The sequence below is a fragment of the Penicillium chrysogenum genome (genome assembly GCF_028827035.1).
Source record: "Penicillium chrysogenum strain IBT 35668 chromosome Unknown utg000005l_segment0_segment0, whole genome shotgun sequence".
Taxonomy (NCBI): domain Eukaryota; kingdom Fungi; phylum Ascomycota; class Eurotiomycetes; order Eurotiales; family Aspergillaceae; genus Penicillium; species Penicillium chrysogenum.
In genome coordinates this window covers 6,200,538-6,226,490 of record NW_026622753.1, presented here as the reverse complement: position 1 = coordinate 6,226,490, position 25,953 = coordinate 6,200,538, and the positions used below count along the sequence as shown (strand labels likewise).

The 25,953-nt window shown below is 49.3% G+C and overlaps 7 protein-coding genes across 7 annotated transcripts; 4 read left to right on the top strand and 3 right to left on the bottom strand.

Moving 5' to 3' along the window:
* Positions 1-1,563: 1,563 nt before the first annotated feature.
* Positions 1,564-6,331, bottom strand: N7489_010759 (GYF domain-containing protein; the record flags this gene model as incomplete). The annotated part of the gene is made up of 4 exons (XM_056716508.1): positions 1,564-1,880; positions 1,941-5,613; positions 5,670-6,073; positions 6,238-6,331. The coding sequence occupies 4 exons, from the start codon at positions 6,329-6,331 to the stop codon at positions 1,564-1,566; spliced, it is 4,488 nt and encodes a 1,495-aa protein (XP_056564130.1).
* A 166-nt stretch (positions 6,332-6,497) lies between these two features.
* Positions 6,498-6,793, bottom strand: N7489_010758 (uncharacterized protein; the record flags this gene model as incomplete). The annotated part of the gene is made up of 2 exons (XM_056716507.1): positions 6,498-6,619; positions 6,658-6,793. Coding segments are annotated over 2 exons (258 nt in total), but the record flags the coding sequence as incomplete, so codon positions are not given.
* Positions 6,794-7,734: 941 nt separating this feature from the next.
* N7489_010757 (uncharacterized protein) lies at positions 7,735-8,907 on the top strand (the record flags this gene model as incomplete). Its single annotated transcript, XM_056716506.1, has 1 exon — positions 7,735-8,907. The coding sequence occupies one exon, from the start codon at positions 7,735-7,737 to the stop codon at positions 8,905-8,907; it is 1,173 nt and encodes a 390-aa protein (XP_056564128.1).
* Positions 8,908-10,310: 1,403 nt separating this feature from the next.
* On the top strand, positions 10,311-11,475 carry N7489_010756 (putative alcohol dehydrogenase; the record flags this gene model as incomplete). Its single annotated transcript, XM_056716505.1, has 2 exons — positions 10,311-11,120; positions 11,179-11,475. The coding sequence occupies 2 exons, from the start codon at positions 10,311-10,313 to the stop codon at positions 11,473-11,475; spliced, it is 1,107 nt and encodes a 368-aa protein (XP_056564127.1).
* Positions 11,476-11,760: 285 nt separating this feature from the next.
* N7489_010755 (uncharacterized protein) lies at positions 11,761-12,545 on the top strand (the record flags this gene model as incomplete). Its single annotated transcript, XM_056716504.1, has 3 exons — positions 11,761-11,886; positions 11,951-12,319; positions 12,384-12,545. The coding sequence occupies 3 exons, from the start codon at positions 11,761-11,763 to the stop codon at positions 12,543-12,545; spliced, it is 657 nt and encodes a 218-aa protein (XP_056564126.1).
* A 9,914-nt stretch (positions 12,546-22,459) lies between these two features.
* Positions 22,460-25,006, top strand: medA (transcriptional regulator medA; the record flags this gene model as incomplete). The annotated part of the gene is given in 5 exon segments (XM_056716503.1): positions 22,460-22,555; positions 22,744-22,909; positions 22,980-24,469; positions 24,534-24,704; positions 24,719-25,006. The coding sequence occupies 4 exon segments, from the start codon at positions 22,870-22,872 to the stop codon at positions 25,004-25,006; spliced, it is 1,989 nt and encodes a 662-aa protein (XP_056564125.1). The 5' UTR covers positions 22,460-22,555; positions 22,744-22,869.
* Positions 25,007-25,519: 513 nt separating this feature from the next.
* On the bottom strand, positions 25,520-25,817 carry N7489_010753 (uncharacterized protein; the record flags this gene model as incomplete). The annotated part of the gene is made up of 2 exons (XM_056716502.1): positions 25,520-25,727; positions 25,813-25,817. 2 exons carry the CDS (start codon positions 25,815-25,817, stop codon positions 25,520-25,522), a joined length of 213 nt encoding a protein of 70 aa, XP_056564124.1.
* Positions 25,818-25,953: the final 136 nt, after the last annotated feature.

The following is a 25,953-nucleotide window of genomic DNA, read 5'->3' as shown; positions in this document are numbered from 1 at the left end:
CCAGGTCAGCAAGTCTAGGAAGATTGTATATGCTTTCAACCAGGCTGCCGGATGATATTGACCCTCATATTTGTACTACCACGATGCCACGCTTGATCTTCTCTTTCTGCACCACTATTTGTCGAATACATTTCAATTCATCTAGATATGATACTATGAAGCTAACCTTCTATGTAACTAGTACTAAATATGTAGGTAGTATTGAACCGGATCAATTCAAACCCCGATATACCGAGTCTAGTCCGTACCCATGTCCTCTAAAACCAGAAACAGAAGATATTTTGCTGCAGATCGTGATAGGAGTAATACTAGGCTCTGTTCTTCTTCCCAACACTCAAAACACAGCCTCGATTCCAGCAACATCTATCCCAAGCCTTGCCCAGCCTACAGAGCCTTTCAGGATCCACAATGGACTTGGAAAAACACCCCGACTACTCGCAGATATTGAATCAACAAATACGGGCGAAGGATGACCCTCGCCCCCGTCAAGTCCCATGGCTGGAGCGCTTTCTGGAAAGGATTGGGTTCTTTAATCACAAGTACAATATCATGTACGAGCCCTATATAACTCTTATTTTGCATTACCGGCCGCTAATTTCATACTGGCTAGGTATATGTTATGCGTTGGCCTATGTCCGTATCTATTTGAATACCTCGTATGCCGTCAATACTGTGATAGAGAGGATTGCCGCTTTTACCGCAATACCGCGTCACGCTGTACAGACATCCTGCTATTTCTTTACCTTCTCCGCATTAAATACTTAACCTGGTCTCGGGATAGGCGAGAAGACGGGCGACGAGGATTGCCGCCGTGGGCTGTGGTCCTATACATTGTTATGACAGGCAGAAGATTGCTATTTACCCCAGTTGATAGTTGAGTAAGGAAATGTATGCATAACTATTTATTATTCCTTAACCATTAACTGGGAAACATGTCATCGCCTGTATGAGAAGTGAAAGAAGCCGAATTGAAATGGAGGTGTTGCGTCCAACTAGACCTAGCGAAAGGGGACAAATGAATCGCTAAATTATATCTTGGTATTTAGCAGATTCATGAAATAATATGTAGTGGGAGTTTGAGATTAAACGGAGCTAAGGCGCATTAGATATTGAAATCTAGTCCTTCCAAAAGCTCCTGTTGTACAGTGTGAAATGAAAAGCTTAGATGCTGTGTACATGGCTAAAACAACACAACACTGTAGTGGTGTTATCGACTCAGAACTGGTACTATGTACTTCAAACGGTGGAAGATGATGTGGATTTTGGAAGGTAATCTCACCTTGTAAAGTCCATAGGACATACATGTACCAGCTCTCACAATCAGAAGTAGTGACCAAGTCCATATACATGCTTGCAGGATCTAGGGATAGTGCTACAAGGCAGGTAACTCTCTACAGAAAAACATGCACAATTCAGAACCGATATCAATGCTGCTAGGAGTATGATGCAGATACACACAGCGAAGGCACGCAACGAACATGGACATCTATCTCACATAAATGGAAACAACAGATCCGATTCGACTAATCCGCAAGGCTAGGATAGAAAATGCAATGCACACCTTTACCGCTTGCCCTTCTTACGGGGAGCGACAACCTTGAACGCAGAGCTGGCAGCCTCTTCCTCGCGTTGAGCAGCAGCTGCAACGGTAGCAGCGGAGCCCTTCTTGGCAACCTCGCTCCAGCCACCGCCGTTCTTCTGCTCTCCGAAAGCACTGGGCGAGACAGGGTCCACAATGCCCTTATCGGCAAGCTTGCGGCGGCGGATGAATTCCTCCGCGAAGCGGCGGCCGTCCAGAGTCTGGGAGTTGGCGTAGACGGAGTCTGAGATGATCTCGGCCTCGGCGGGCAGGAAGAGCAATTGCTGAACGAAATCGTCGACTAGAGGCGGGATGTTAGTACGGAAACTATGTGAATTAAATTGAAGACAACGAAACTCACCATTGATGCTGCTGTTCAACCCTTTGCTCAGAGCCAGAGTAGCCCACTTGGTGAACTCCTCAACAGCCTGGTTGGGGTTGGACTGCGGGGTGCTGCCGCTGGTCACGGTACGGGTAGTGGCGACAGGGCGGGGCTTGGAGATAAGAGGCGAAACTGGGACGGTTCCGCTGGCTGTGCGGGGTCCCAGGGGCGGCGCAGTTGGTGCGCCCTTGACCTTGCCACTGGCACCGACGGTGGTCCAGGCGCTGGATCCCTGGCTAGCGGGGGCGGAGGGAGCAGGGCCCTTGCTAGCAAGATCGGCATAGCGCTTTCCGGCAGAGGAGGGCACGGGAGGGCTTGGGGTCGCAGCCATGGCGGCGGCGGCAGCAGCAGCCGCGCGGTTCTTGCGGGCTTCCTCTTCCTTCTGGATCTGAGCAAGAGTCTTCTTGGCGCCAGTAGCGGCCGGTGTGGGCTGGGTCTTGGTGGCCCAAGGGGAGCCGGTCGAGGCAGGGGTGGCCGGAGATCCAGCGCTAGCCCAGTTCGCTGACGAGGGAAGGCCAGGGGCTGCCTGTGCCTGTGCTTGGCTGAGACGCTCTTGCTCGGCGAGGAATTGAGCACGGCGTGCCGCAGCGGCGACTTCCTCACGTTGGGCGGCCGTACGAGCCTCGGCTTCCTGGATCTCCTTGAGAGAGGGGCCCTTGGGCAAGTCATTTGCCTCCTTGGCCCATGGTGCGACAGAGGTAGGCGCAGCGTCGACGGGAGTCTGAGTCTGGGAGCGGGAGCCAGTGGCCAGAGACTCGGCGACGTTTTGGCGGTTACGCTGGGCGGTGGGTGCAGGGAGAGGCGACGCGGAGGGTGGGGGAGGGAAAGGCTGGGGCATGGCGTGGTCAACCTTGTTTCCCCAGACCGATTCAGAAGGGCCATGGCTCTGTTCCTGTTCCTGCTGCTGGCGTTGAGCAGAAGCAGCCTTGTGAACTTGCTGGGACAGAGTAAGAGGCTCAGAACCAGTAACAGAGTCGGTCAACTGTTGAGCTGCCTCCTCCATCTCGGCTGCAACCTCGGCTTCGAGTTGCTGAGATGCAGCGGCAGGGTGGGTAGGCAGACCTTCGGCGGTGCGCATGCCCATCTCCCCTTCCTGGGCACGAAGAGCATGGAATTGGCGAAGACGCTCCTCGCGAGCGTGCTGATCAAATGGATCATCTTCATGGGCCTTGTCGAAGTCTTCCTGCTCTTGCTGAAGCTGAGCACGATCCTGAAGCATTTGACTAACCTGCTGGGACTGCAAGAAGTTATCAGGCTGACGGCCGGAGAATGAACCAGCACTACCAAAGGCAAACGGATCCTGGCGGCCGACGTTCAGGCGATCAAGTAGAGCGGGGAGTTGATCCTGGCTGCCGAAATCCGTTCCCAGCATTCCAGGTCCTACGTTCAAACCGCCCTGTCTCGGTGCAACACCATCGAAGAATCCAGGGACGCCTTGGGACTGCTGCTGCATGGGAGCCTGGATCGGAGATGGCTGGTAGCCAACGGGTGAAGTAATGCTTGAGAAGCTAGGCTGGCTTTGAAGGCTATGCGCGCTAGACTGATGCTGCAGCGGTGGGTTCATGGAGGATGAGGGAGCACCAGGGGGAGCCATTTGCTTCATAATGGCCTGCTGCTGGGCCAGGTGCTCCTTCTGTCGAGCCATCAGGTACTGTTCTTCCTGCTTGCGTCGCTCGAGCGCATTCTGCTGCTCGGCTGTCAAGGTAGTGCCAAAGCTTGGGAAACTACCCGGGAAGGGAGGCTGAGCAGATCCAGCGGTCGTGTTAGTCCACTGGGCGACAGTCGGTTCTGGGCCATGTGGAAGGCCAATCTGGGGCACAAGGAATGGCTCGCGTGAGTTCCCAATGCGTCTCACTAGCTGAGCTAGCGGCTCAAACTCGGTGTCCTCAAGCTTCTTGATTTGCAAGTCTGGGCTGAAGAAGCCTGCCTTGAACCAATCGTGCATTTCGAGTCCAGTCCACGGGCCTTGGATATTGCCTTGCGGATCCCGGTAGATCCAACGCATCCTATCCGGCATGACCATGGTACGCTGCTGAGAAGCAGGGATGCCTGCGCCAGGGGTTTGACTAGAAGGAATATCATGACCAGCCAGGTTTGGAATAGAGCCAACGGCCGAGACGGGTGTTTGCGAAGCAGGCGTTGAGCCAGGATGGCTTGCCTGACCCGCCTTGTCGCCTTGCGAGGGGTCGAGTCCATCTAGGCCCACAGAATCGGGTCTGCCTTGCTCGTCATGCATGGAAGAGAACAGGGCACCGAGTTTGCTTGATCGGCCGATGCTTCCAGAACCAGTCATACCGGCATGGGGGCTAAATAGACCACCTCCACCGAGAGTTGACAAGCTAGGAGACTGAAGATCGCCCATAGAGCCAAAGATCGGGTCACCGAAACCGCCAACAAATGCGGAACGCTCACGAGTGGGCGTGCCGACGGCAGCACCAGATGACCAAGCTGAGGCTCCACCCAGGGAAGACAGACCACCCAGACCACCGAGACCAGAGAAAGTGCGGTTGGCATTGACACTGGAGTTCTGGCTGCGGTCCACAGTGGGAAGATCGATTCCTGAGCCAACCCGTCTCATCGAGCCGAAGGGGTTGGAAGGATCCCGAAGTCCGCTGATTCCGGGATGCTGGGCGGGCTGGATATCCGATCCGTCGGTGTCGACATCTTCGGGTTCTGCACGTTCGCCATGACGGTCACCATGCGGGCTCTGGTAGGGATTAGTGTTGGTTGGACTATTTGGCTCGTGGCCCTGGAGGAGGCTGGGAGTGGGGTTCCGCGAGTTCTCCTGGCTTTGCATCAACTCTCGGAATCCAGGAATGCTCGAGGTCATGCCGAATGCGCCAAATCCAAGATCAGATTGAGCGGGACCTTCAACATCCTGAGAACCGCCAAGAGCGGCGCTGCCACTGCGAGGCTCGTCGAACGGATTAGTTTCGCTTCGGTTGACACGAGTCTTGACGGCATCTCCCCAGGGCGACTGCGAACGCCCGTCACTGTCGTTTTCAGCAAGACGTTCAAGGTTACCTGTGGGCTTTTCCTTGGCGGAGCTAGCAATATCTTCAGAGCTATCCTTGGACAGCAAACCCTTGAATCTGCTCTCTCCGCGGAGACTTCCGTATCCTGGTTTCTTTTCAGCCGTGGGAGTGCCAGAGCCAGAGCCAGAACCAAGAGAGAAAGCTCCAAAGGCACCCATCGGAGAGAAATTGGCATTATGGGAGGCCGAACCCCAGGGGGAGTTTGGTCCACTAACGCCCGTATTGATAGGATTGGTGGAGCTGCGCTTCAGAGAGCCAAAGGGAGAGGCAGGGTCCTCCTTGCCCTCCTTGGCCTTCTCATCCACCTTCGGGTTGGGTTCTCGGAAATCAGTTTTGCGACGCAACAGGGCAGGTGGAGGAGTAGAGGTATTGGCCTCATCGCGGAAAAATCGGGAGTTGGGACCGGTAGGAGACATGGGGTTGCCAATCGATTCTCCCGTTTCCCGGCGTCGGGGACCCGGGCGACCGGCGGTTGGGGAGGAGGTGGTATAGTTATTCATATGGCCCTGAGGATAAGAGATCGAAGATTTGCGACCTCCAGTTCCCGGGATGATGTTTTCCTTCGCGGCGTTTGTGGGAGGTGGCTTCAGAGGGGAGTTGACAGAAGCAGAGAACATCTATTAAGCTTTTTAGTAAGAGCACTCACTCAGACCTGAAAGCACAGAACACAAACCTCTTTCTCATCCTCCGTCATACCCGTGATTCCGAGGGGTTCCACCTGGCCACCGTGATCCCAGCAAACCTCGGGCCCCGCAGAGTTGTTCTTGTGGTCATCCCGCTTCCCCCATGCTCCATTCACAGGAGCTGACACAGTGTGAGGGTCCCAGTCGGCCACGAAGTATTCCTCCACGTTCTTGCTCAAGGTACCCTCCTCCCGCTGTGTTTTATACAGCTCTAGAAGTTGATCCTTGGAGTACCGGGCGTCCCCATTCCGTGCAATGTTAGAAGTATTTGAGCTCAGGTGTGGAGGGATGTACGCGCCGCCGGCCGTGGATGTCGAGGCAGATGCAGGCTGGCTACTATCCCGGTGGTGAGATGGGGTGGTAGCAACAGAAGGACGGCGGAAGGTCTGCGTAGCTCCGTTCATGCGGTTTCGGGACCTAATAGGCATTAAAGGTTAGCATCGGATATCTCGAGCTCAAAACATTGACGGCCACAACAGCACGGAACGATATTGGACCAGGTCTGCCAAAACACAGCTAATGGAGGGGTTTGGGGAAGGTGAAACAGTGTCTGCATACCATTCTCCGCTAGTCGAACCATCCCCCTCCGGTTGGGGTCCTGGGTGTTACCAGCAGCGGCCGAAGCGAAACTCGATGGAAGTGGTGTAGGCATTGTGGTAAAGAGGCTTTTATGGTCGGATGTTGATCCCCCACGTAAAAACCGATTCTGAGATAGTTATCGCGAGACCTGTGGCGGGCTTGCAAGAGAATGTGTGATGCGAACGGATAAGTTGCAAGACACGAGATTGGAAAATTGGTGTAGAGTTGAAGGATGACAGCTAGGAGCTAGTCAATCGAAGAAGCGGGGAGCTGTGAGAAAAGTAATGCAGATATGCGAGCGCCAGACTAACAAGGTCGAGAAAAGAGAGAGATCGAGTTTCGATTTCGCTTGGGAAGTTTCCTGGAGCAAAAATGATTAAGCGGTGGGCGTGGCAATACGCGTGCCTTGTTGTAAATACACGGTATTGTATTGCCGGTGGTCGCGTGATTTGCCGTCAAAGAGTGGGGAGTTCAGTGTATTGGTGGAACAACCAATTACATACCGCCAAGAGCAAGTATCCGATACACGCACAACACTGTGTCTTCATACTCTGCCAGGTGTATCTTCTACCTTGCTTTAGACACCTTTATAGCAAAGAAAAGAGACGCTGTACGAAAAGATGATAATGGTGACTACAAATAACCAGGGTGAGATTTGAACCAGAATACTACTTTCCTCCAACTCAAAAATACTATAGACAACTAGCAAGGACGTATGCAGTTAGGTGGCTTGACGCAAACAGAGAGATGTGGCAACAACAGGCTAGACGTGTATTCCCCACAAAAGCCACGCTCCTCTTTTGATTGGAAGTTCAACTGCTTTTCAGACAGTTTGACAGTGAGGGATTGGCTTATTTTGGCTTGTGTTGGCTTCCTTTGGCTTCTTTTGACTTGATTTTGTCTAAGCACACAAAGGAGAGTGTCTAGACGTTCCACAAATGCAATAGAGGGGGTTGAAATGCATCCAATACCATCCCTTTCTAGCCAACCTCTTGCAATACTGGGCAAACATGCCCTGTCTTAAAAAGGTTCAACGGTCTTATATCTTTACATTCAGGCTGGAATCCGGTTGGGTTAAGAATCCCATTATCCAGTTGTACCTGCCAATAGGGCTGGATCATTGTGTCGCCCTTTGTAGACCTCTACTGTCCCTGTTTGTCCTTTGATGCTTCATTCTATACCAGACAATGCTTTCTGAGATTTGCTCACTTCAAGAGTCACACAGAGACAACGCAAGACGACACAATGAATGCTTTAGCCCAAATTGATACGATGGGCTCATTCTTAGAGCTTCACAGATGTTGTCAAGACCCTATAAAATGGGCATCCCCGTCTCCGGCAATTCCCTTTTCACAGTTCTTTCTCTCCAAGACAATCCACGTCATCCTATGAACTATAAGCTTTCTTGCACAACAAAGGTCGTTTCTCTCTTGTGTCTTCCGGTCCCCAAGCCCTCATCGCCTTTGATCAAAGAATATGGGGCGGTCCATGTTCAGCGGTCGATCCAAGCCCGTCGATCCACAATTCGGCTGGTACTTCGCTGGTGAGCCAATGGACAAGAGACACTCTCGAAGCAGGGGAATCAGGCTAGTTCGCTACGGACCTGAGATTGAACCTTGTGCCCACAGTCGGTGTCCATCACCATCTCCCATTACAGAAAATACACCTTGCACCTGCACCAACACATGCGAGCTTCGCTCCCACGGGACACGCTCCCAATCCCAAAGCGACTCTTACTCCTCTGTTTCCGAGTCAGTCATAGTATGCTGCGGAGGATGTCACGCTATCAGACGCGAGCCCGGGCCCTCTCCTCAGGTGGAGAAAGTGATATGCTTGTGTGAATGTCACTCGCGAGAGACACTCCCGATCATACCAAGCAGCAGTGGATATTCCAGCTCAGAATCAGCCACAAAACGCTACGGTAGCCGTCACTCAACAAGACACGAGCGTCGTTCCAACGACACACGTCCCACCACACCGAACAGCAGTGATTTTTCCGACTATGAACTGCCCAAAAGACGCCGCGGTCACCGCATCTCAACACGCGAACCAGAGCGCCATCTCCAGTTGGAGAAATTCCACGGCGAGGGCCACACACCCCCTCCCAGCACAACTGCGACGCCAGGCCAGAGATACCACTCCCCGCGTGCGTCGCTCGTGACAGCACCACGCGCCGGCCCAGTAATCCAACGCCACTGCCGCAAGGCGTCTTACTGCGAGAGGCACCCGGAGCTGTGCCGAGCTACGATTCCTGTGCCTTCGCCGGTGCCGAGACCAACGCCAACCCCAACGCGCTCTCCCCGGTCGATTGAAAAGCCCCAGCACAAGCCGCGGGCCAAGCCAGAGCCGAAACGCACCTACACTCAGGCTGTTTCGCCTCCCAAGCGGACGCCTTCCGCAAAGCCAGTGCCTTCCCCCAAGCCTATATGTCCCAGGCATGGTGCCCAGAATTGTGGCTGTGTCTACATGGATGGGTACCGTGCTGATGACTCCAGCTATTATGCTCCTTATGACGATGATACTGTTTCCGAGACCTCCATCCAGGCCATGCCTGACCATGACAGGGTGGACGAGACACGTTGTACTTTTCATCACCGCTGCCGTCCAAAGTTCGAGTGTGGGGTTGGCTGGGTCTGCGGGAGGAAGTGAACAGGGCTTTATTCAGTGGGTGGTTGTGTTTGATTTCAATAGAAGGACGATCCATGCTGTTTTCTCTTACTACTTTCTCTTTTTCTGGTATGTGGTCTGTTTGAGTATCAATCCCAGATATGGAGAGCTTCGCTGGAATGCTGTCGTCTCCGTGTCAGAGGTCCAGAAAATCTGTCTGCTCTTCTTGTTCCTATGTCCAACTTACGGTCTTGGGTGTTCGGTGTTCGGGATGCTCGTTTATTCTAGCTTGACAATTTCATATCATATGGTTCAAATTTGACTTTCCTTCCACATTATCGTAGTATTTTAGGTATGGCCTATATGGAAGCACACATAGGTACCTAGGTATGTGGCCAATAACTTTATCAAAGCATGACATGAATAGACTGCTTCTGCTTGACCTATGCTTTTCTGTATCTTGACTTCTATATAAGCCCCTAAATACAAGCACACTTATAGGGTGTCGAAAATATCAAATATGCAGGGTATACTCATTTATACTCATTGTGTCCTTCTCGTTGTCATCGCTAAGCAACATCGCGAAGACATCGCCTCTGTCGGTATACACCCACGCATTAGAATCCCCCGGCTCCGCAAAACCCTAGGAAGCGCTAGCCACTGGATATCCCTATGTGATGATTTCTTTGGGCCCTCCATTTTCCATTCTCTTTCGACAGCCTCTTCATCCCTTTCTTGGCAGCTAGCCGCGTGCGAGTAGCAGAGCGAGGCTTTACAGCTTACCCTGGGGCCATGGCTGATAAGAGAGATTGGAAGTTGATAGAGGAATCTGATACCTAGAATATTCTGGTTATGTCAGAGTCAGGATGTCAACGGGACGAAGGTAGAAAGAGGAAAAGGACCGAAATAAGGGCTTCTGCTTTTAGAGGCATTTCTGAGTCGATGTGCTTGATTTGGTGCTAGCTATCAGTCGCCATTACTCACATGCTAATCTCACATACGACGTATAGTAAGGCTATGATATATATTCACGTAAAACACGAAACTAGCAACTGATAGCAGATTTCAACTATCCTACACAAGGTCTCCGCTGATGCAACACAAGGGCATTATATAACTATGAAATATCACTATAGAACAGCACCAGCAGCTACCCAAAGACACCCTATGCGTTCTGGTGTTAGGCGAACATAATATGTACGAACCTGGTTATTTTTGGTTACGACTTGTTTCAATTCGAGCTTCGCAGGCTGAAATATATCAGGATATATAGTCACAGGGTTCCAATGTCCATTAATTTGTCAGCATGTAGTCTCGGACACCTGGATCGACCTTGGAACCTTGAAACCTCGGCTATCGATAAGCATTTTAAGCATCCCCGCACGCCCCGACTTTCATCAAAGGCAATTTATTTTTTTGATATCTGCCAATATTCATCCAACATAATGTCCAAGGCGATTTACATATCCCCAATTGACGGCAAGCCCGGCAAGCCAGGCCAAGTCTACTACCCGCTCTCCCTGCGCACCGTGCCCAAGCCTTCCCCGCAAGGGGGTGAGCTACTGGTGAAACTGACCGCCGCGGCGCTCAACCATCGCGATCTCTTCCTCCGCCAACACCTCTACCCCGGCGTGACTTTCGATGTACCTTTGCTCGCAGACGGAGTCGGTACTGTTGTCGGTACTGGCCCGAATGTCCCCGGCCCAGAACAATGGCAAGGCAAGCGGGTAATCTTGAACCCCGGTGTTGGTTGGAAGGATTCGCCTGATGGACCGGAAGACCCTGCTGGATACCGGATTATGGGAGGCACCAAAGTTTATGATAAGGGGACATTGCAGGAATATATCACTATTGAGTACTCGGAGGTCGAGGAGGCCCCTGAGCATCTCTCTGACGCCGAGGCTGCGGCTCTACCCCTGACGGGCTTGACGGGATGGAGAGCTCTGATTAGCAAGGCTGGTGAGAAGAACTCTGGGGATGGTGCTGCTGTCTTGATTACTGGCATCGGTGGTGGTGTGGCTCTGATGGTACTGCGGTTTGCTGTTGCCAGGGGTGCGCATGTCTTTGTGACGAGCTCGAGCCAGGAGAAAATACAGAAGGCCGTCGAGCTAGGTGCGACCGGTGGTATCAGTTATAAGGAAGAGGGCTGGGAAAAGAAGCTGTTGGGTATGCTCCCAGCTGGAAAGAGAAACTTCGATGCCATCATTGATGGTGCCGGTGGTGATTCTGTTGAGAAATCCGTCAAGTTGCTCAAGGTGAGTGCCACAACGGGATATATATTCAATTACTTGATGAAAGTACTCACATTTCCAGGCTGGCGGTGTCCTCTCTGTCTATGGAATGACTGTGTCTCCTAAGATGCCATTTACGATGCCTGCTGTCCTCAAGAACATCGACGTCCGCGGTTCCACGATGGGCTCCCGAAAGGAGTTCAAGGAGATGATTGAGTTCGTCAACGCTAAGAAAATCCACCCTGTCGTGTCACGAGTTCTGCAGACCGAGTTAGATGACTTGTCCGCAATCGATGGGCTGTTCGAGGACATGAAAAAGGGCACGCAGTTCGGTAAACTGGTGATTGAGTTCGGCAAGTCTGCGGGCAGCAAGCTGTGAACATATTCTTGCTACGATTCCCATGAAGTTATGATGCCTGTATGGCTGTCTATAAACATATGATACATATCAATTGAGATATTTTGCAGCAACTACGGGTGTTCTTCGTTCCTTCCCCCTGTGTCGCTTCATTTGACGCATCACCACATCACGACGTATTTGCATATCCAGCATACCATCGCTACTTTTATCACTCATACTCTCTTATTAGAAGCGCAATCGAGTAACAAAATCTCAGATCCGCTCATTATACAACGAATTATTCCATTCATTTCCGATTCTACCATGAACTCCAAGAGGGACCGTATCTCCCGACGAGTCTCTCACTCCGTTTCTCGAAATGGCCATGTGCCTCTTGTGTCGGACTCTCGTCGTGTCCTAGAAGATTCGTGGGATGAAGGTAGTTTTCAGGTATTGTCATATCGGGGAAACATCGACCTGTGGAATACCCAGTTGGTACTAACAGTCAGTACAGTCCTTCGACGCCACTCACTATGCCCTGCAAACCCTCAACAAGCACATCGAACGAAGACTCGCAAAGCTGCAAGCCAATACAGTCCGCCTGAAGCGTGAGCTGTGGCTGCTCCAGCGACACATCAAAGAATTCCGCCATCCTCTTTTCGAGAACTGGGAAGCCGACTTGCTCACCCGGCTTATCGAGGTTGCTCACGCGCATCAGCATAAGAAGCTACCAGGCGGCGTTGTGATCGGAGAGTCCTCGTTTGCCGAACGAGAAAATCTCAACCATGGATACAGCATCGCGGCGAAGGGAATCCGCATGCCGACTCTTCGTAAGCTTGGTCTGTCGGAGAAGTATCATCAGGCTCTACAGCGATATTCAGAGGTGAGTACTCGCTGTGGTCTTGATGTAACATAGCTTGGCCTAGCCCCGGTCTAATATGAATCAGGTCGCTCCTTATCGAAGTCCGAATCCCTTCCAGACCGAGTTCGCATTCGCCAAATGGCTGGTCGAGGTGCGGGAAGACAGACCAGAACTGTATGCATTTTGGTCCAAGCTTTTCCCCGTCTGCTACGACCGCACCGTCCAAGAAAGCGCCTCCATCTTCTAGAGGATTCCGAGAATCACTTCACTGTCCTGTCCCGTCACGTCTTCTATCTTTGGCTGTTCTGCGGTCAAAGCATCCAAAGAGAGGTTGTTCAGTGGGTACAATATTGCTTCGTTGTTTAGAGATGTTCTATTTCTAGAAGTTTGTGGGTCATTGCTTTGGTGTGCCGACCTCGTTCTGCCCCGTGCGGTTGTGATCATCGTGTCTCATCTCAGCTTTCCACACTTTCCACATAGATACCAAGTCTATTCTTATCGATGGCTTGTCGGAATGCAACGCCTGCCTTTTTGGTCATATGCTTCCGATGCATGGTATGATTTTAAGAAATAGCCCTAATTGTTCCACGAGCTAGTAGATGATGTCTTAGCCTCCTTCGACGATCGACGGCGTACACACGACCTTTCAGAGAACAAACTACCACCGTTGCATCCAATCCTAGACCACATAACCACCACAACTGTGTAGCTAGTACACCGGTCACTCTACAAGAAAGTCCACAAACCAAACAATCTAAACGTCAACCGCGCTAACCACTCCGGTGCGTCTGGCACCTCCTCCTCCCCTCATTCTGATCAAACAGCTGGACGATCCAACCGTCAAACAATCAGCATTAAGCGATATTCAATATGCAATATGAAACGAACTCCCACGTGCGCGACCTCGAAAACCCTATTCCAGCAATCGTGCCGCATGGAGCATGAGGCAATCCATGCCGAATTCCGTCACCAGTAGCAATAACACGATAATGTTTTCCGCTCGCTAATAATAGCTCCTTTTTACGGAGTACTATACTAAGCTCGATGCTAAAATGCTAAGTGCGAACTAAAAAGTGAGACAGCCCTAAAGCGGTATGTATATTCCGCCATGCTTCCTTAGCGAGGCTAGCGCAACGCTCGCAGTAACAGATTGATCAACCTCTTGGACCGCTTTTCAGGGTCTATCAGCTCCCCCCGATTCGGATATGTTCCGAAGGGTCCTGTTAAAGTTTTGATGGGTTAGGATTACTAGTCTTCTTTTTTATGGGTTGAGAGCGTTTTTCGACATGGGTATATAGGCTTTGACCTGTACGTTCCAAGGTTATTCCGACGTTCTTCCGGTCGCATTGCTACTGTGCCCTTTAGCTTGCTATGATCTCACACAACATACTCCGTACAAAGTACGGAGGAGATATGTTCATTTTGACTACGTATGGATAATTTTGGACAGATCACTATGCTGGTCTATTTTTTATTTTGTGCCCTTTTTTATCCAATCCAGTGGATACACGTCAGTGGAGCGATGAAGTAATAAGATAGAGACTTGTCCACGTCTACGTCCAATATAAAAATGTACCAACCTTCCAAGGTCGGTGGAATGTAGTATATTACATAATGTACCGTGGGCACCTGGGCAGCCACATGGAGCCCCAGAGAACCTTGGAATGTGGCTACCAAGATAGGTAGATTAGCCTTAGCAAAGGTTAATGGCTCTTAAGCGCAGACGTTATACCTACACTGGCATACTATCGTCAGATAAAATTGCTGCCTAGCTTGGCATTTACTTAATCTGTACGTACAGAACGTCAATCCACGTTTTCTGATCAAGTGGAGACAGCGCAACATGGAAAGAAAAGTGGAAAGCAATGGATAAACCCATAGACCGTGCACTTTACTTCCAAGGTTAAGTTGTAACTGAGCTATTTGAGTAGCGCCGGATCTGACATAACCAAATATGTAGCATCTTGGGATTACCAAAGGGAGTGAGTGAGTGATTGGCCCGAGCTATCAAGATGTGAAGCAGCAAACTCAATTCGATATTGTTTTGGACTGAGGGTCCTGCCAAAATTGATCCCAGGTAGTACTGCTAAAATTGCTAAAAGGTCGAAAGGTCGAAACCTCGGGGGAACCTTGGAATGGACCCGAGATCCCGGCCGGGTTAAAATTCTATGCACCTTTACATGCTCTGGTTGGTTGAACTAGGAAATTCTCCACTTTCACGGAGATATTTCTATAATGTATATGATATGCGATACTAGATACGCAGTATAGTAGTCTACATATGACTCCGATAGCGTCTACGTTATATACGATTTGGTTCCTTTACGATTCTTGGCTTAGATTTAGGTTAAGACATTAACATAAGCGCATACGTATATCGAAGTATAAATAAAGTGTTCCTCATAGGGGCATGATCGTTCGTCGGTTCCATCAACCTGAAACTGTACTTCGACTTTGATGGTGACGATCCATGAATTGACGGGGGTGTTCGCGTCGATCCTTTTTGGTGGGAATTGTTACAATAGCGTTTAGCGCGGTGGATTGATCCAGTGTTTTTTTCCCATGTGGTGTGGTGTACGGAGTAGTGCGGTGGTGATATATACATTGCTCGATAATACAACCAACATATATTTTACCTCTGCGCCAACCAATTTGTGCCAGCCTCTTCATTTGGAAAAACCTAAAACAATGCTAAGAGAGATTGTACGTACTCCGTACTCCGTAAGAAGTACTATTATTCCAATTCAAAAGAGAAATATAGTATCGCGAATATTAAAAAGCTATAATCTCGCCTCCCATATCTACCCGACCCCGCCTAAGCTTCTACCAATTGGATCGCCACGGGGATCTTGGTTGCAGCCCCTGACTCGTCTATATCACCTGAAAAGTTCCACGTTAGAAGATCGGCCACTTCCTTTAGAAGCTAAATGAATGTTAATATTACAATATTTTTACCTAAAGAAGCTCGACACGGAGCCACAACCACGAAAAAAAGAAGAAAAGCAAAACTCAAAGGACACGGGATCTCGCATCAAATCCACATCAGCTAAGATCTACACTTAAAGCGCCCCCAGATAAAGGTACCTCCCATATTCCCTACAATCGGTACGCAATGAACACGAGCAACGAGAATAAGCCAAGTGGGTACGAGATCAACAGTGTTAGCGTGGCGCAGTCTCTTCCCTAGTGATGCGACTATAAATGAAAAACGAGGTTAACGGTTTCAGGTACGGAACTAAAAGTTGGTTCCGGCACCGTCAGTACGGCTAATATGTCAGCGGGATTTGTCCACGCTATCCTCTAATCTCTAATCCGTAGCAGGCTTGATATTATTATGGTGACAATGAAACACCAGTGGAGAAACAATATGAGCTCGCATGGACTTGCGGTCAAGACTGACAACAGGGATCAGGCTCACCTTTGAGATCGGGATTTGTCACGGTAGATTTTTGCACCCAGGTAGACAAAGAGACAGAGAGTCGGCTAACATACCTCTCCATATGGATCACCAATGCTTCTTCCCGTAGCATCTGAATCGAGCCCACTCATCTTGAGCTCGTATGTCTCAGTGTGGAGGGAAGAATTGGAAGGACTGCCAAGCGTGTCTTAGTTATCAACTTCCGCGGGCTCTTTAGGATAGTCGTGAGACGCTAGGTATATTAGGGGAAAGCGCGGAACCCCATTATCGTTCAGTTCGTAGAAGCGTGGGCGGTATGGATACATTGTAGACTCCGTATTCCATTTGTACTCCGTATGGAGTGTGTGTTCTTCTCATAACCACGTTTCTCTTGAGTAAGTGCCAAGAACAGTTAAAGCTAGCAATGACGGTTCCCACCGTGATATAATTCTCTGCCTGTGAGTGGCCATCGAGGATGGAGCTAATGGCGAGGATTCATGCCTCCCTCTGGACGCCTCCCTCTGGGATTAAAGGATCGTCGACGAATGGGGCTACCCTGTGGGAGAAGATCTTCGTTGCAGGGGGCGAAAAAGAAAAGAAAGGGTCCTTGAAGACATGCAGCTGATTCTGAGTCGTGATTCGCGATCTTTGGTCAACCATTCGTCATGGCGAGATAGACACCCGATTGCACTCTGTCGTCCAGCCGCACCAGGGTACGATACACGATCCCAACACTGCAAGACGGGTCCTTCAAATCTCTTCACTTAGATTAAAGATACCCAACTCTGATAGTATTTTCTCTTCAAAACAGACAGAGATGTACTCCGTAGGTGAGCAAGTCGAACCACCCAAGACCCAAAGCGGGTCCACGTCACATTCCTCCGAGCTGTCGTGCAGACTAAACCTTGATGTGAACAAGGGTAAGCCAGTGATCTTCCACCCAACAACGACATCGGTTAAAAAAAAATTCGAGGATCGTTGCCGTTTGTCTCCCCGTTCGTGAACAGGACCAGGAGGAGCTGAAATAAAACGTAAGGGTGGTGAACCAAGGCGAAAACAGAGAGCCGTCAATGTCTCTGACGATGTTTCACTCCGAGGGTTTGTTTCCTTCCCTAAGGTCCGCGCACCAATCCCCATCCCACTATGCAGCAAGGTTGACATCTTCTTGTTCTCCCTTGGACTTCGCCCTCGAAGGGATTGACGATAAAGACGAAGATCCTTACCCAATAATCCAATAATCCTCCTTAACCCGTGCTCGGGATGCACTGTTGCCCCCCCACACACGCAAGACAGAACAGACACATACAGGCACGAGTGGCGCCATCACGTACATAATATTGACGGATAGGGAGTAGACACACAGGCAATAGTGCAATTGTACCTGCATATTGCAAATGTTAGATCCCTAGAAAGGGTAAGATCGTAGAGCTAACCTGCAACCCTTTACTCCGTAACTGGTACGGAGTAGGTAGACAAGGGACTAGGGTTGAACGTCGATCCAAAGCATGGGTAACATGTCGTTCGCACGAAATAATCTAAAAAAACATTTAATTAACGTTTAGTAGGCGCGGGGGTTTTGCCAATAGGCAGAAGGATAAACGGTAAAAGATACTCCGTACTCCGTACATAAAACCAGGAACCGGAGAGCCCGAAGCCCTTGGTGGGGTACTGACCCCGTTCAATAGTGTACCATGATGGGAGATGGATTGGACCCCCTGCCAATAGTATTGTCGAGTACTGTATTGACGGCTTCAAACAAGGTTGCAAGTCCGAAGTCCTGGGGAATATGATGATCCACCTTTTTCTTTGGAAGCTTCGAAGGATGTGGAAGGTCCCTTGACAAAATTGAAAATTATTCGCAGCTTGAAACACTAGTTAGGAGATGGAGTTGATCAATGGGGGTTAACAGCTGCGTTTTTTTGGGAATATTATTTAATTTTCGTAGCTTTTTCATCGGGGTTTTTCCTTTTCGGGAGTTCGGGGGGTTGGGTTTTTGATGTGGGGACGGGCATTACTCCCGAAGATTGGCCGATTATATGCAAACGCCAATTGGGATTTCCTTGGGGAAATGTTTCCCGTTGCAAACTAATAAGATTATCTGGGTTTCCAAATATTCTAAAGGGATAAATGGGATTTCATATAGATTGGACCCTTGGATTAGATGCTCCTTACTCCGTACTCTGTTTGATAGTATAGTTTAATTTTCAGGGTGGTTGGGTGGGTGGTTGGGAGTTAAGGAACATGAACATTGGCATTGACACATTTAGATTGACCTGCATGTAGGGAAAATTATTAACTATCTCCTAACGAATGGCAAGGGAAGAAGGAAGGCATCAAACAATAATCTATCAAACCAAATTTGTCTGAAGAAGCCGTTTTGGACCGTTTTGGACTCGATCGCGGATCGGATTGAAGCTTCTTGGGGAGATTGCTGATCATTGCGCTCCACTGTGTATTGTACGGTTCCGACGCCCTATTACTCAATTTCGAGAGCTGACTTGACTATTTTGGTTCGGTTCACAAATAGTATACCCTAAAAACTGCTCATAGTGTCCACACCTGTACGGAGTACATATATCGTACATCGTCCTCCGTACCTCGGAACGTCTTCAACGTGGCAAAATCGCGGAGTCAAAGTCCCTTATCGATAGCAGAGCGCTTTGATAAATACTTTTTAATTCCCCCTTTTATCCCTTTCCTACATCGTGGGTGGCTGGAGCTGCACGAAATAATACTCGGGAATTGTGCATCCGAACCGTTAATGTTTCCTGTTTGGTTTAGCGTGTTTTTCTCATTTTTATTTTCATAATTCTTTTTTATGAAGGAGTCAAGGATATCTACATTAAGAAATAAACTTCTTTCCAATAATGCTTCCCGAATATCTTGAACCCTTGTACTCCGTACGGAGTAGCTATGATCTCATAGCGGACCTTTGAAAAAGACGTATACAAGAATTGCTGAAAGAAACCCTTACGGACATTTTGGATTCTATTTTCGACATGTGCGTCTGCGTCTGCGCCTGCATCTGCATCTGCGTCTGTAACAATAACATGGTTGACGTTCTTACGGAACTGCAGACCTTGACGCGCTGCGTCGGGTAATTTTCCTGTAGAACAATAATGATCTCCTGCGCATTGGGGATTTGCACGATCAACAGGGCCTGGGGAGCCCATGGCCCCGGAGCCGTTGGAATATGAATTGCGTACATGTAGTACATGACCAGGTGTAGTGCATGTCCGCCTAATGGATTATAATCATCAACCTGCATCTACATAGATATGTAGTCATATTCCGTATGCTGAAAGCGAATATGGATATGATCTAAATATATACGGAAGTTAAGATGGATAAGGTGACAGTGCAGAGTGCCCCAGCTGATGGAACGGTCCTGTTACCTCGAGGGAGCACGGATGCTCGGGCTCAAAGTGATACCCGATCGGGTCTAGAGGAGTGGACAGGAGGGCCAGAAGAACCAATCACAGGACAGGACCCTTGCATAGTCAGGCCACCGAGTCACCTGAAAATGCAAGGTGTGCTAAACTTAGACCCTTCGTGTTTGGTTTTTCTTTTCTTTTTTTTTTTTTCTGGAAATCTGAGCTTCGGTTTCCAAGGTTGGCCCTTCGTACTCGTTTATTTACTTTCGATTCGATTCTGTTCGGGTCCGATGACGGCAAGCTTAACAGAGTTTCCAAGATTGGCCAATACATTCGGAAATAGTTTTGGCTTTGCCGATCAGGAAATATCTGGGGATTTACTTTCAATCAGCTGTGGTACCGGGAGTCTTATGGAGTACACATCATGCTCCGTATATGTACATCAGCCTCGTGTCGGGTCGGGGAAAGGAAAATGTGAATTATCAAATTGACCGGCATGACGACACGATGTGTATGTACTCCGTACGATCATGACCCTATGTACGGAGTACGGAGTAGGGAAGATCGTAAGTGGAGCGAGCATCTGGAGAAAAAGAGCGAAGGGTCTTGTTTTGCCAGTTTGGTTCGGCACGGATGACCCAAGGGTCGGCGTAAGGAGCCGCTGACAAAGGGATCAACTTCAGATCGTATCACTGTATGTTGTACAATATAAGGAAAAAGTGTCATTGGGTTAAAAAAGGATCAGAAAGGGTTCCGAACTTGAATGGAAAAGTACCCGAAGCTGATGTAGGGGAGCTAAATATACCAAAGAAAAAGAAAAAGGAAAAAAAAAGAAAAAAAACATAACAGGGTTGTCGGTGAAGCTTTCTGATTGGCAGGGATAATAGTAAGAGAGGAGCCCTTCGGAGAGAGTCCTCGTTATAGACACAATCCCTGATTGGATGGACCTTGACCTTGTCAACATGGATCTCGTTCAGGGTTACAGTACTCTACGCCCCTTTTGGGGGAAAAAAAAGAAAAAGAAAACAATGAAAGAGGCTATGCTTGTCAAGTCACCTGGGGAAGAACCAGCACATACACAAACAGCGCACAAAGGTAACCATCGGGCTGAATTCTATATGGAAATAAGGCGATTCTTGTTCTGCAGACATAAAATATCTTTTTCTTTTTTTTTTTCTGCCTTCCACATGCTGGATGATTCCCCACTTTTCTTTCTTTTGCTAGCGGCGCAGGTCGCCAGATTGGTGTTTATCCCGAGAACCTCACCACGTTCCTTTTTCTGTCCCCGATGTTATGCGCAGATATTCTCATTTTTGGTTACCTGTTCCAAGGTTCTTGAAATAGAAGGTTAGAAATGTAGTCAAGAAGATATTTTTGTTAACATCTTATTAACATCATACTATCTAAGGAAAAAAAAGGATATAGGATGGGTGGACCTGACTGGTCGGACACCTCGGAAAGCATAACAAGTCGGCCTCTAGTGGCTTCCGACACACTGGTTAACTCGTTTGTAAATGTCTCCCTTTATGATATCGAGACTCGAGACTCGAAGATAATTATATAGATTGTGTGACCATGGTAAAGAATCAAGGAGTACCTACATAAGTACTTGATACGATATAACCAAGGGTATCTTATTGTATCTATGTCATAGGTAATAATACCCAAAATACCCAATTGATGCCAAGTTGACCCCCTCTGTGCATCCCCCGCCAGGATTTCCCACTAGTCTTTTAGTCCGACTACTTTGAGAGATCAATTTAATTGAATTTATTATTATTATTCATAATTAAAAAATATCATAAAATATGATAAAAAAAATAATATAATATAATATAATATACAAACCCAAAAAAGTTCTCCCCCCACAAGGCCTTATACAGTTTAGGTCGTAAATTGTACTCTTGACCTGCTCTCTTCTGACTGCTAATAATAATATTCCATAGAATCCTCAATGCTTTTAACCCTGCTGGTCCCATCTTCCTTGCATCCCACTTTCCATCCCCCTTGGAAATTGATTATGACTTTCTAAGTCACACATTCGCTCACCACGTTCGCTCTTACGCTCGCTTACCTGCTGCTACGAGAACCACGTTCGCTACGTTTATTGGAATTATAACTCGCCCTTTAATCTTTAATTCTTTTTTTTCTTTTCCTTGCTGAAACCCTGGAATATTCGCCAATTCTATTTTATATTCGAAACGATTTGGTGGAAGGGTCGATAAAGTGTCATTTGCCCCGACACTGCGTTTGCGCGATATCTCTGTAGATCCCGTTTGCTCCGCGGTCTCAGTTGAACCTCCAACCTTTTGCGCAAAAGGGAAAAAAAGGGAAAGGGAAAAAAAAGGATTCTCTTCGGGCTTTTGTACTTGCGACAGGCTATACTACCCGGGTACTGGATACTGGATATTGGACACAACTGGATTACAGAAATTCAACCATTCGCTTTCTTGTCTCGGAAGACACTCCAGAATTCTAGTGGAATCGCCTCCGTTTGGAAAGGTCTCAGAGTCATTAGGGAATATTGGATACAGGAAAGGAACTATTCAGGCAGATCGGTTCATCAGCTTAAGGTTAGTATCAATGTGCACCCCTCCCTTTGCCCACGGTCTCACTTGTTCCCCTCGTGCCTTGCATACTTCCTCTTTCGGTTCTTGATCTTTCGTGTTATGCTCCTTGCAGGGAATTTGTATTCTCTGGACTATACCAACGACTGGAAATGACGATAGTTGTCAAAGCCGTCGGATAGCTTCCCCGTCCCGCTATTGTCCAGTGTTTGTTGACATTAGTCTCTTCTTCAGGTTTAACGAGCCTCGGATCTTGCATATTATCTTGGAAGGTCAACAGCCAGAACTTGGTCTCAGACCAGAACCTTTTCCATTTTCACTTTCCATCTCGGTGAGTTCATTCCCCCCTATGCACCGATCCGGTTCCCATAGTCTGAAAACGTTCTCGTATACTCATTATTTGAGTAGCCTATCATCTGGAATCTTGTTCATTGTGGCCCAATCTGCTTGACGTTTTCCCGAAACACCTCGCGGATCAAGGAGATAAAGAAAAGCGAAACCTCTCCAGTCCACGATCGTTGCTCGCCATCCCAACCAATCTCGGCCCTTCCCGTCACAATTGGCGGTGGACATTGGACATCTACTAAGCGACTAGTTCTTCTGCGTCTCTTTATGAACCTTTGGGCACTACGGTCGAGATTTGAGTCTATTCCTGCAGCCAACCGTTCCTAGTTTCAGCCTTAGTGGTTTATTCCTGGATGGTGATTCGAGGCCTTTTGTTGCCGCCATTTTTGTGAGACCAACAGCAGGTTCGTCTTGTCGCTCGTTCTGTCTCGGAGAGCACTCCATTCTTGCTCGTGCTTTTCGACCCTACAATCGTTTGGAATAAATTCCCAGTCATTCGCTTCAGAAGGTTCTGTCTTGTTGCACTTGTTGCAACATCTTCAAGCTGGCTTACTCGAAGACACACGGTGTTTTGGTAAGATTCCCACCCAGATTTGGATTTGTCTCTCTCTTCCCTTGTGGATGCCCGCATGTTTTGCATAGGTGTTCCAATCCCAGCCCAGCATCTTGTTTGAATCTTCTCAACCCTTGCTCTATTGCCTTTTTTTTTCTGTGTGCACAAGAAACCTTCCCGCTGACCTGTCTCTCCTTGTTCCGTCACAGTTCGACCCAGATTTTCAAACGCCTCTAATACTCGGCGAGTCGTTGGATCTGTCGGACTCAGAAGAATCACAGTTTGTCGGTGCATTTTCAGACGGCCTGTGGGCCAAGTCTGAGCCCATCCTGTCCATGTCTGCTTTCCAGAAGCCCGTTGCCGGCGCCATACTAGGTACGTTGCATTTGAAGAACTTTGGTTTGCTATGATTTGGGAACATCCCGTGTGCTGAGACCAAACACAGATTACGGTTCCACTCGGTCTTTGCATGATGCTGCTTCTTACTCGAACTACGGTCAATCACCTTATGTGACGACCCCGATGGTTCCCTCGCCCATGGCCGCCGATCAGGCGAGTCAGATCTCGGATTGTGTTCCGTATCTGCCCAACGAGTATGCTAGCTCGTACGAGGAGTCTCAGTCGCCCATGTTGGGCGCACGCCACCGTCAGCTACCCGAAATTGTGACATACAGCCCCCAGCGCGGAAGTGAAGGAACTAGGGTGATGGTCCAAATCCAGTGCCCCTATGACCTCCACGCTTCTTCATACGCAGCTTTGTATGTTGTTTTCGGCTCAAAGAAGTGTGAATCCCTCCCGCATTTCCTTGGATTCCAGGGCTCCGCGTTCCAGTACGGTCTTTCGGCTGATGTACCTGCATTCTTGTCTACTGGATCCCCATCTTTTGCTGTGCCTCTGTCCGTCTTGATGGAGACCCAGGATGACTCTCCCGCCACCTCGCTTCAGGTTGGTGTGTACACTTATGAGCAAGCTGCCCACCCTTCGCCATCAGCGGATTCCCGCAAGAGAAAGTTCTCCTCATATTCCGATGTTCCTGCGGCACCTGCTAAGCGACACAACGGATCCGTGATCCCCAAGGTTGAGCACCACGAGGGCTACCACAGTCGCTCTGTGTCTGCGTCTTACTCGCCGTACTTGCAGCCACTTCCCGCCATGGCTGGGTTCGTCGAACCATACCACGCTGCATCCTCTCCCCAGACAGGCTCTGGCCAATACTCCTCTTCTGCCACCCCTCAGCCCGCCCTCCGTGTTCCTTCCCCTATCACCCCGGCTTGGAGCCCCTCTTTCGTCTCTGTGAGCAATGATGGTCGCAACTCTGGTCTCGCCTTGACGCATGGTGTCGCTCAGCACAAAGGTCCCACCCAGCGTGGTTCTTCAAATCCCACTTTGATCCGCACCTCCACCATACAAACGCACAGCATGCCCCACAACCCAGCCTTCAACCCTTATGCCATGTATCCCACCAAGGCTGTCCTCAAGCTCAACGGTGATCTCGACAGCATGACACAAGGCTGGTCGAAGGAAGAACGCACGTCCCAACGCCGCCTGGTCCAATTCACCCGTTCTCAAACTGGTAGCACCATCCTTGGCGAGTTCAAGGCTGTTACCCCCGAGGATCGCGCTCCAAGTAGTATTTGCATCAGCTGCATTTTGTGGGAGGAGAAGAATGAGTGCTACGTGACCAGCGTGGACACCATTTATTTGCTTGAGTCCCTCGTGGCCGTGCGCTTCACTGTCGAGGAGAAGAACCGTATTCGTCGCAACTTGGAGGGCTTCCGCCCCCTGACCGTCTCCAAGGCCAAGGTCGACAGCGAAGAGTTCTTCAAGGTGATCATGGGCTTCCCTGCCCCCAAGCCACGCAACATCGAGAAGGATGTCAAGGTCTTCCCCTGGAAGGTCCTGAGCCACGCACTCAAGAAGATCATTGGGAAATACGTATGTTCTTGAATTCCGCAGCTCATCGTGACGAGTTACTAATAACTATTTGTCTTTGCTCTAGTCTGCCAGCTATTCCTCAACCGCCGGTGCTCTCCCCACACCAATGACCACCACCTACACCAGCCATGCCAGCCATCCCAGCCTTGGCACTGGTTCTGATTCCGGTACCGAGCCTCACACTGCCAACTCCCCCAGTCTATCTCCGACGCTGGTGCTAGCAACACCTACACTGGTATGCCCGTCCAGACCTACTCGCAGGCAGATCACTCCGCCTCCCACATGTCTTCGGCTCCTGAGCTCCGATCCATGACCGCAGCGTCCCAGCCCTATACATCTGTTGGAGCATACTCGTACCCGGCCATGTGCCACCCCCAGAGTGCCAACGGTCTGCCAGCTACAGCCCCGCGAGCTTCTTGGGACATGCAGCCTCTCGGCCCCAACGCTCCTCACACTGGCGCACCCGGAAATGGCACATGCTACACATACTTGGATCCCGTGTACTCGATGCACGATTCGGCCCACGGCGGCCACTGATCCCCTTACCTGGCTGGACCTTCTATCTGATCTCTTGCTGCGTTTTCTTTCCATTCTATTTTTCATACTTTCCCCTCCGCCTTTTTTGAAGATACGATTTTCCTTTTCTCGTCACTCCTTACCAAGCCCAGACAGCGGCTTGCCAGCCCAGCGGACACACGGTCTCTTCTCACCTGGAAAGGTAGCGAGAGCCCTTGTATCCGCTGGAAACTCGCATCCCGCACATTGATCATGACTTATGTCCCTCCTTACACTACAACATCATAATGCCTGATGCCCTCACCATACACCCAAACTTGCGACCATTTGCATATCTGCTTTTTGACTTTTTTTGACTTTTGGAACTTTGTTTCACTTTGAGACCTGTTCCTCGCATTTAGACGGTGTCTTGTTCATTCCTTCCTTGGGTGCATATCTTACATGCCGGGCATTGCGGCTTCCACTCCTTTTTTGAGCACAAAACATACATTCTGGGCTTTTGTACTACCATTCAGCATAGCGGGCGCTTGCTTGTCATTCCTTTTGCATTTGCGGGTTATTTTCGGATTGGAAATGGGATAGACTTGGGGTTTGTTTTATTGGAATCTTGGCGGTCTTGTCCATTTTATCCAATTCCTTGGTGCATTTTGGACGGGGTTCTTGGGCAAGGATTTCTGGCACAATGAACTTGTCTTCGTGTTCCGGGTCTTCCTGCTCTGGTCCCTGTCTACTTTTCACTTCTCTGTTTGAAAGTTTGGCTCGGAGTTCATTCGGTACTTACCACTTCTTGTTATTTCAGCTGAGGGTTGTTGTCACTTACTACCTACTGCATTGTTCCGGCGTTTGGGACTTGAACGGTTGGACCGTTTATTACCCTAGTTTCTGCCTTAATATTACTTATTCTGAGTCATAGTTGTTGCACTGCAAATCGACAGATTACTTTCTCTTGAATCATTCTTAATCACCCT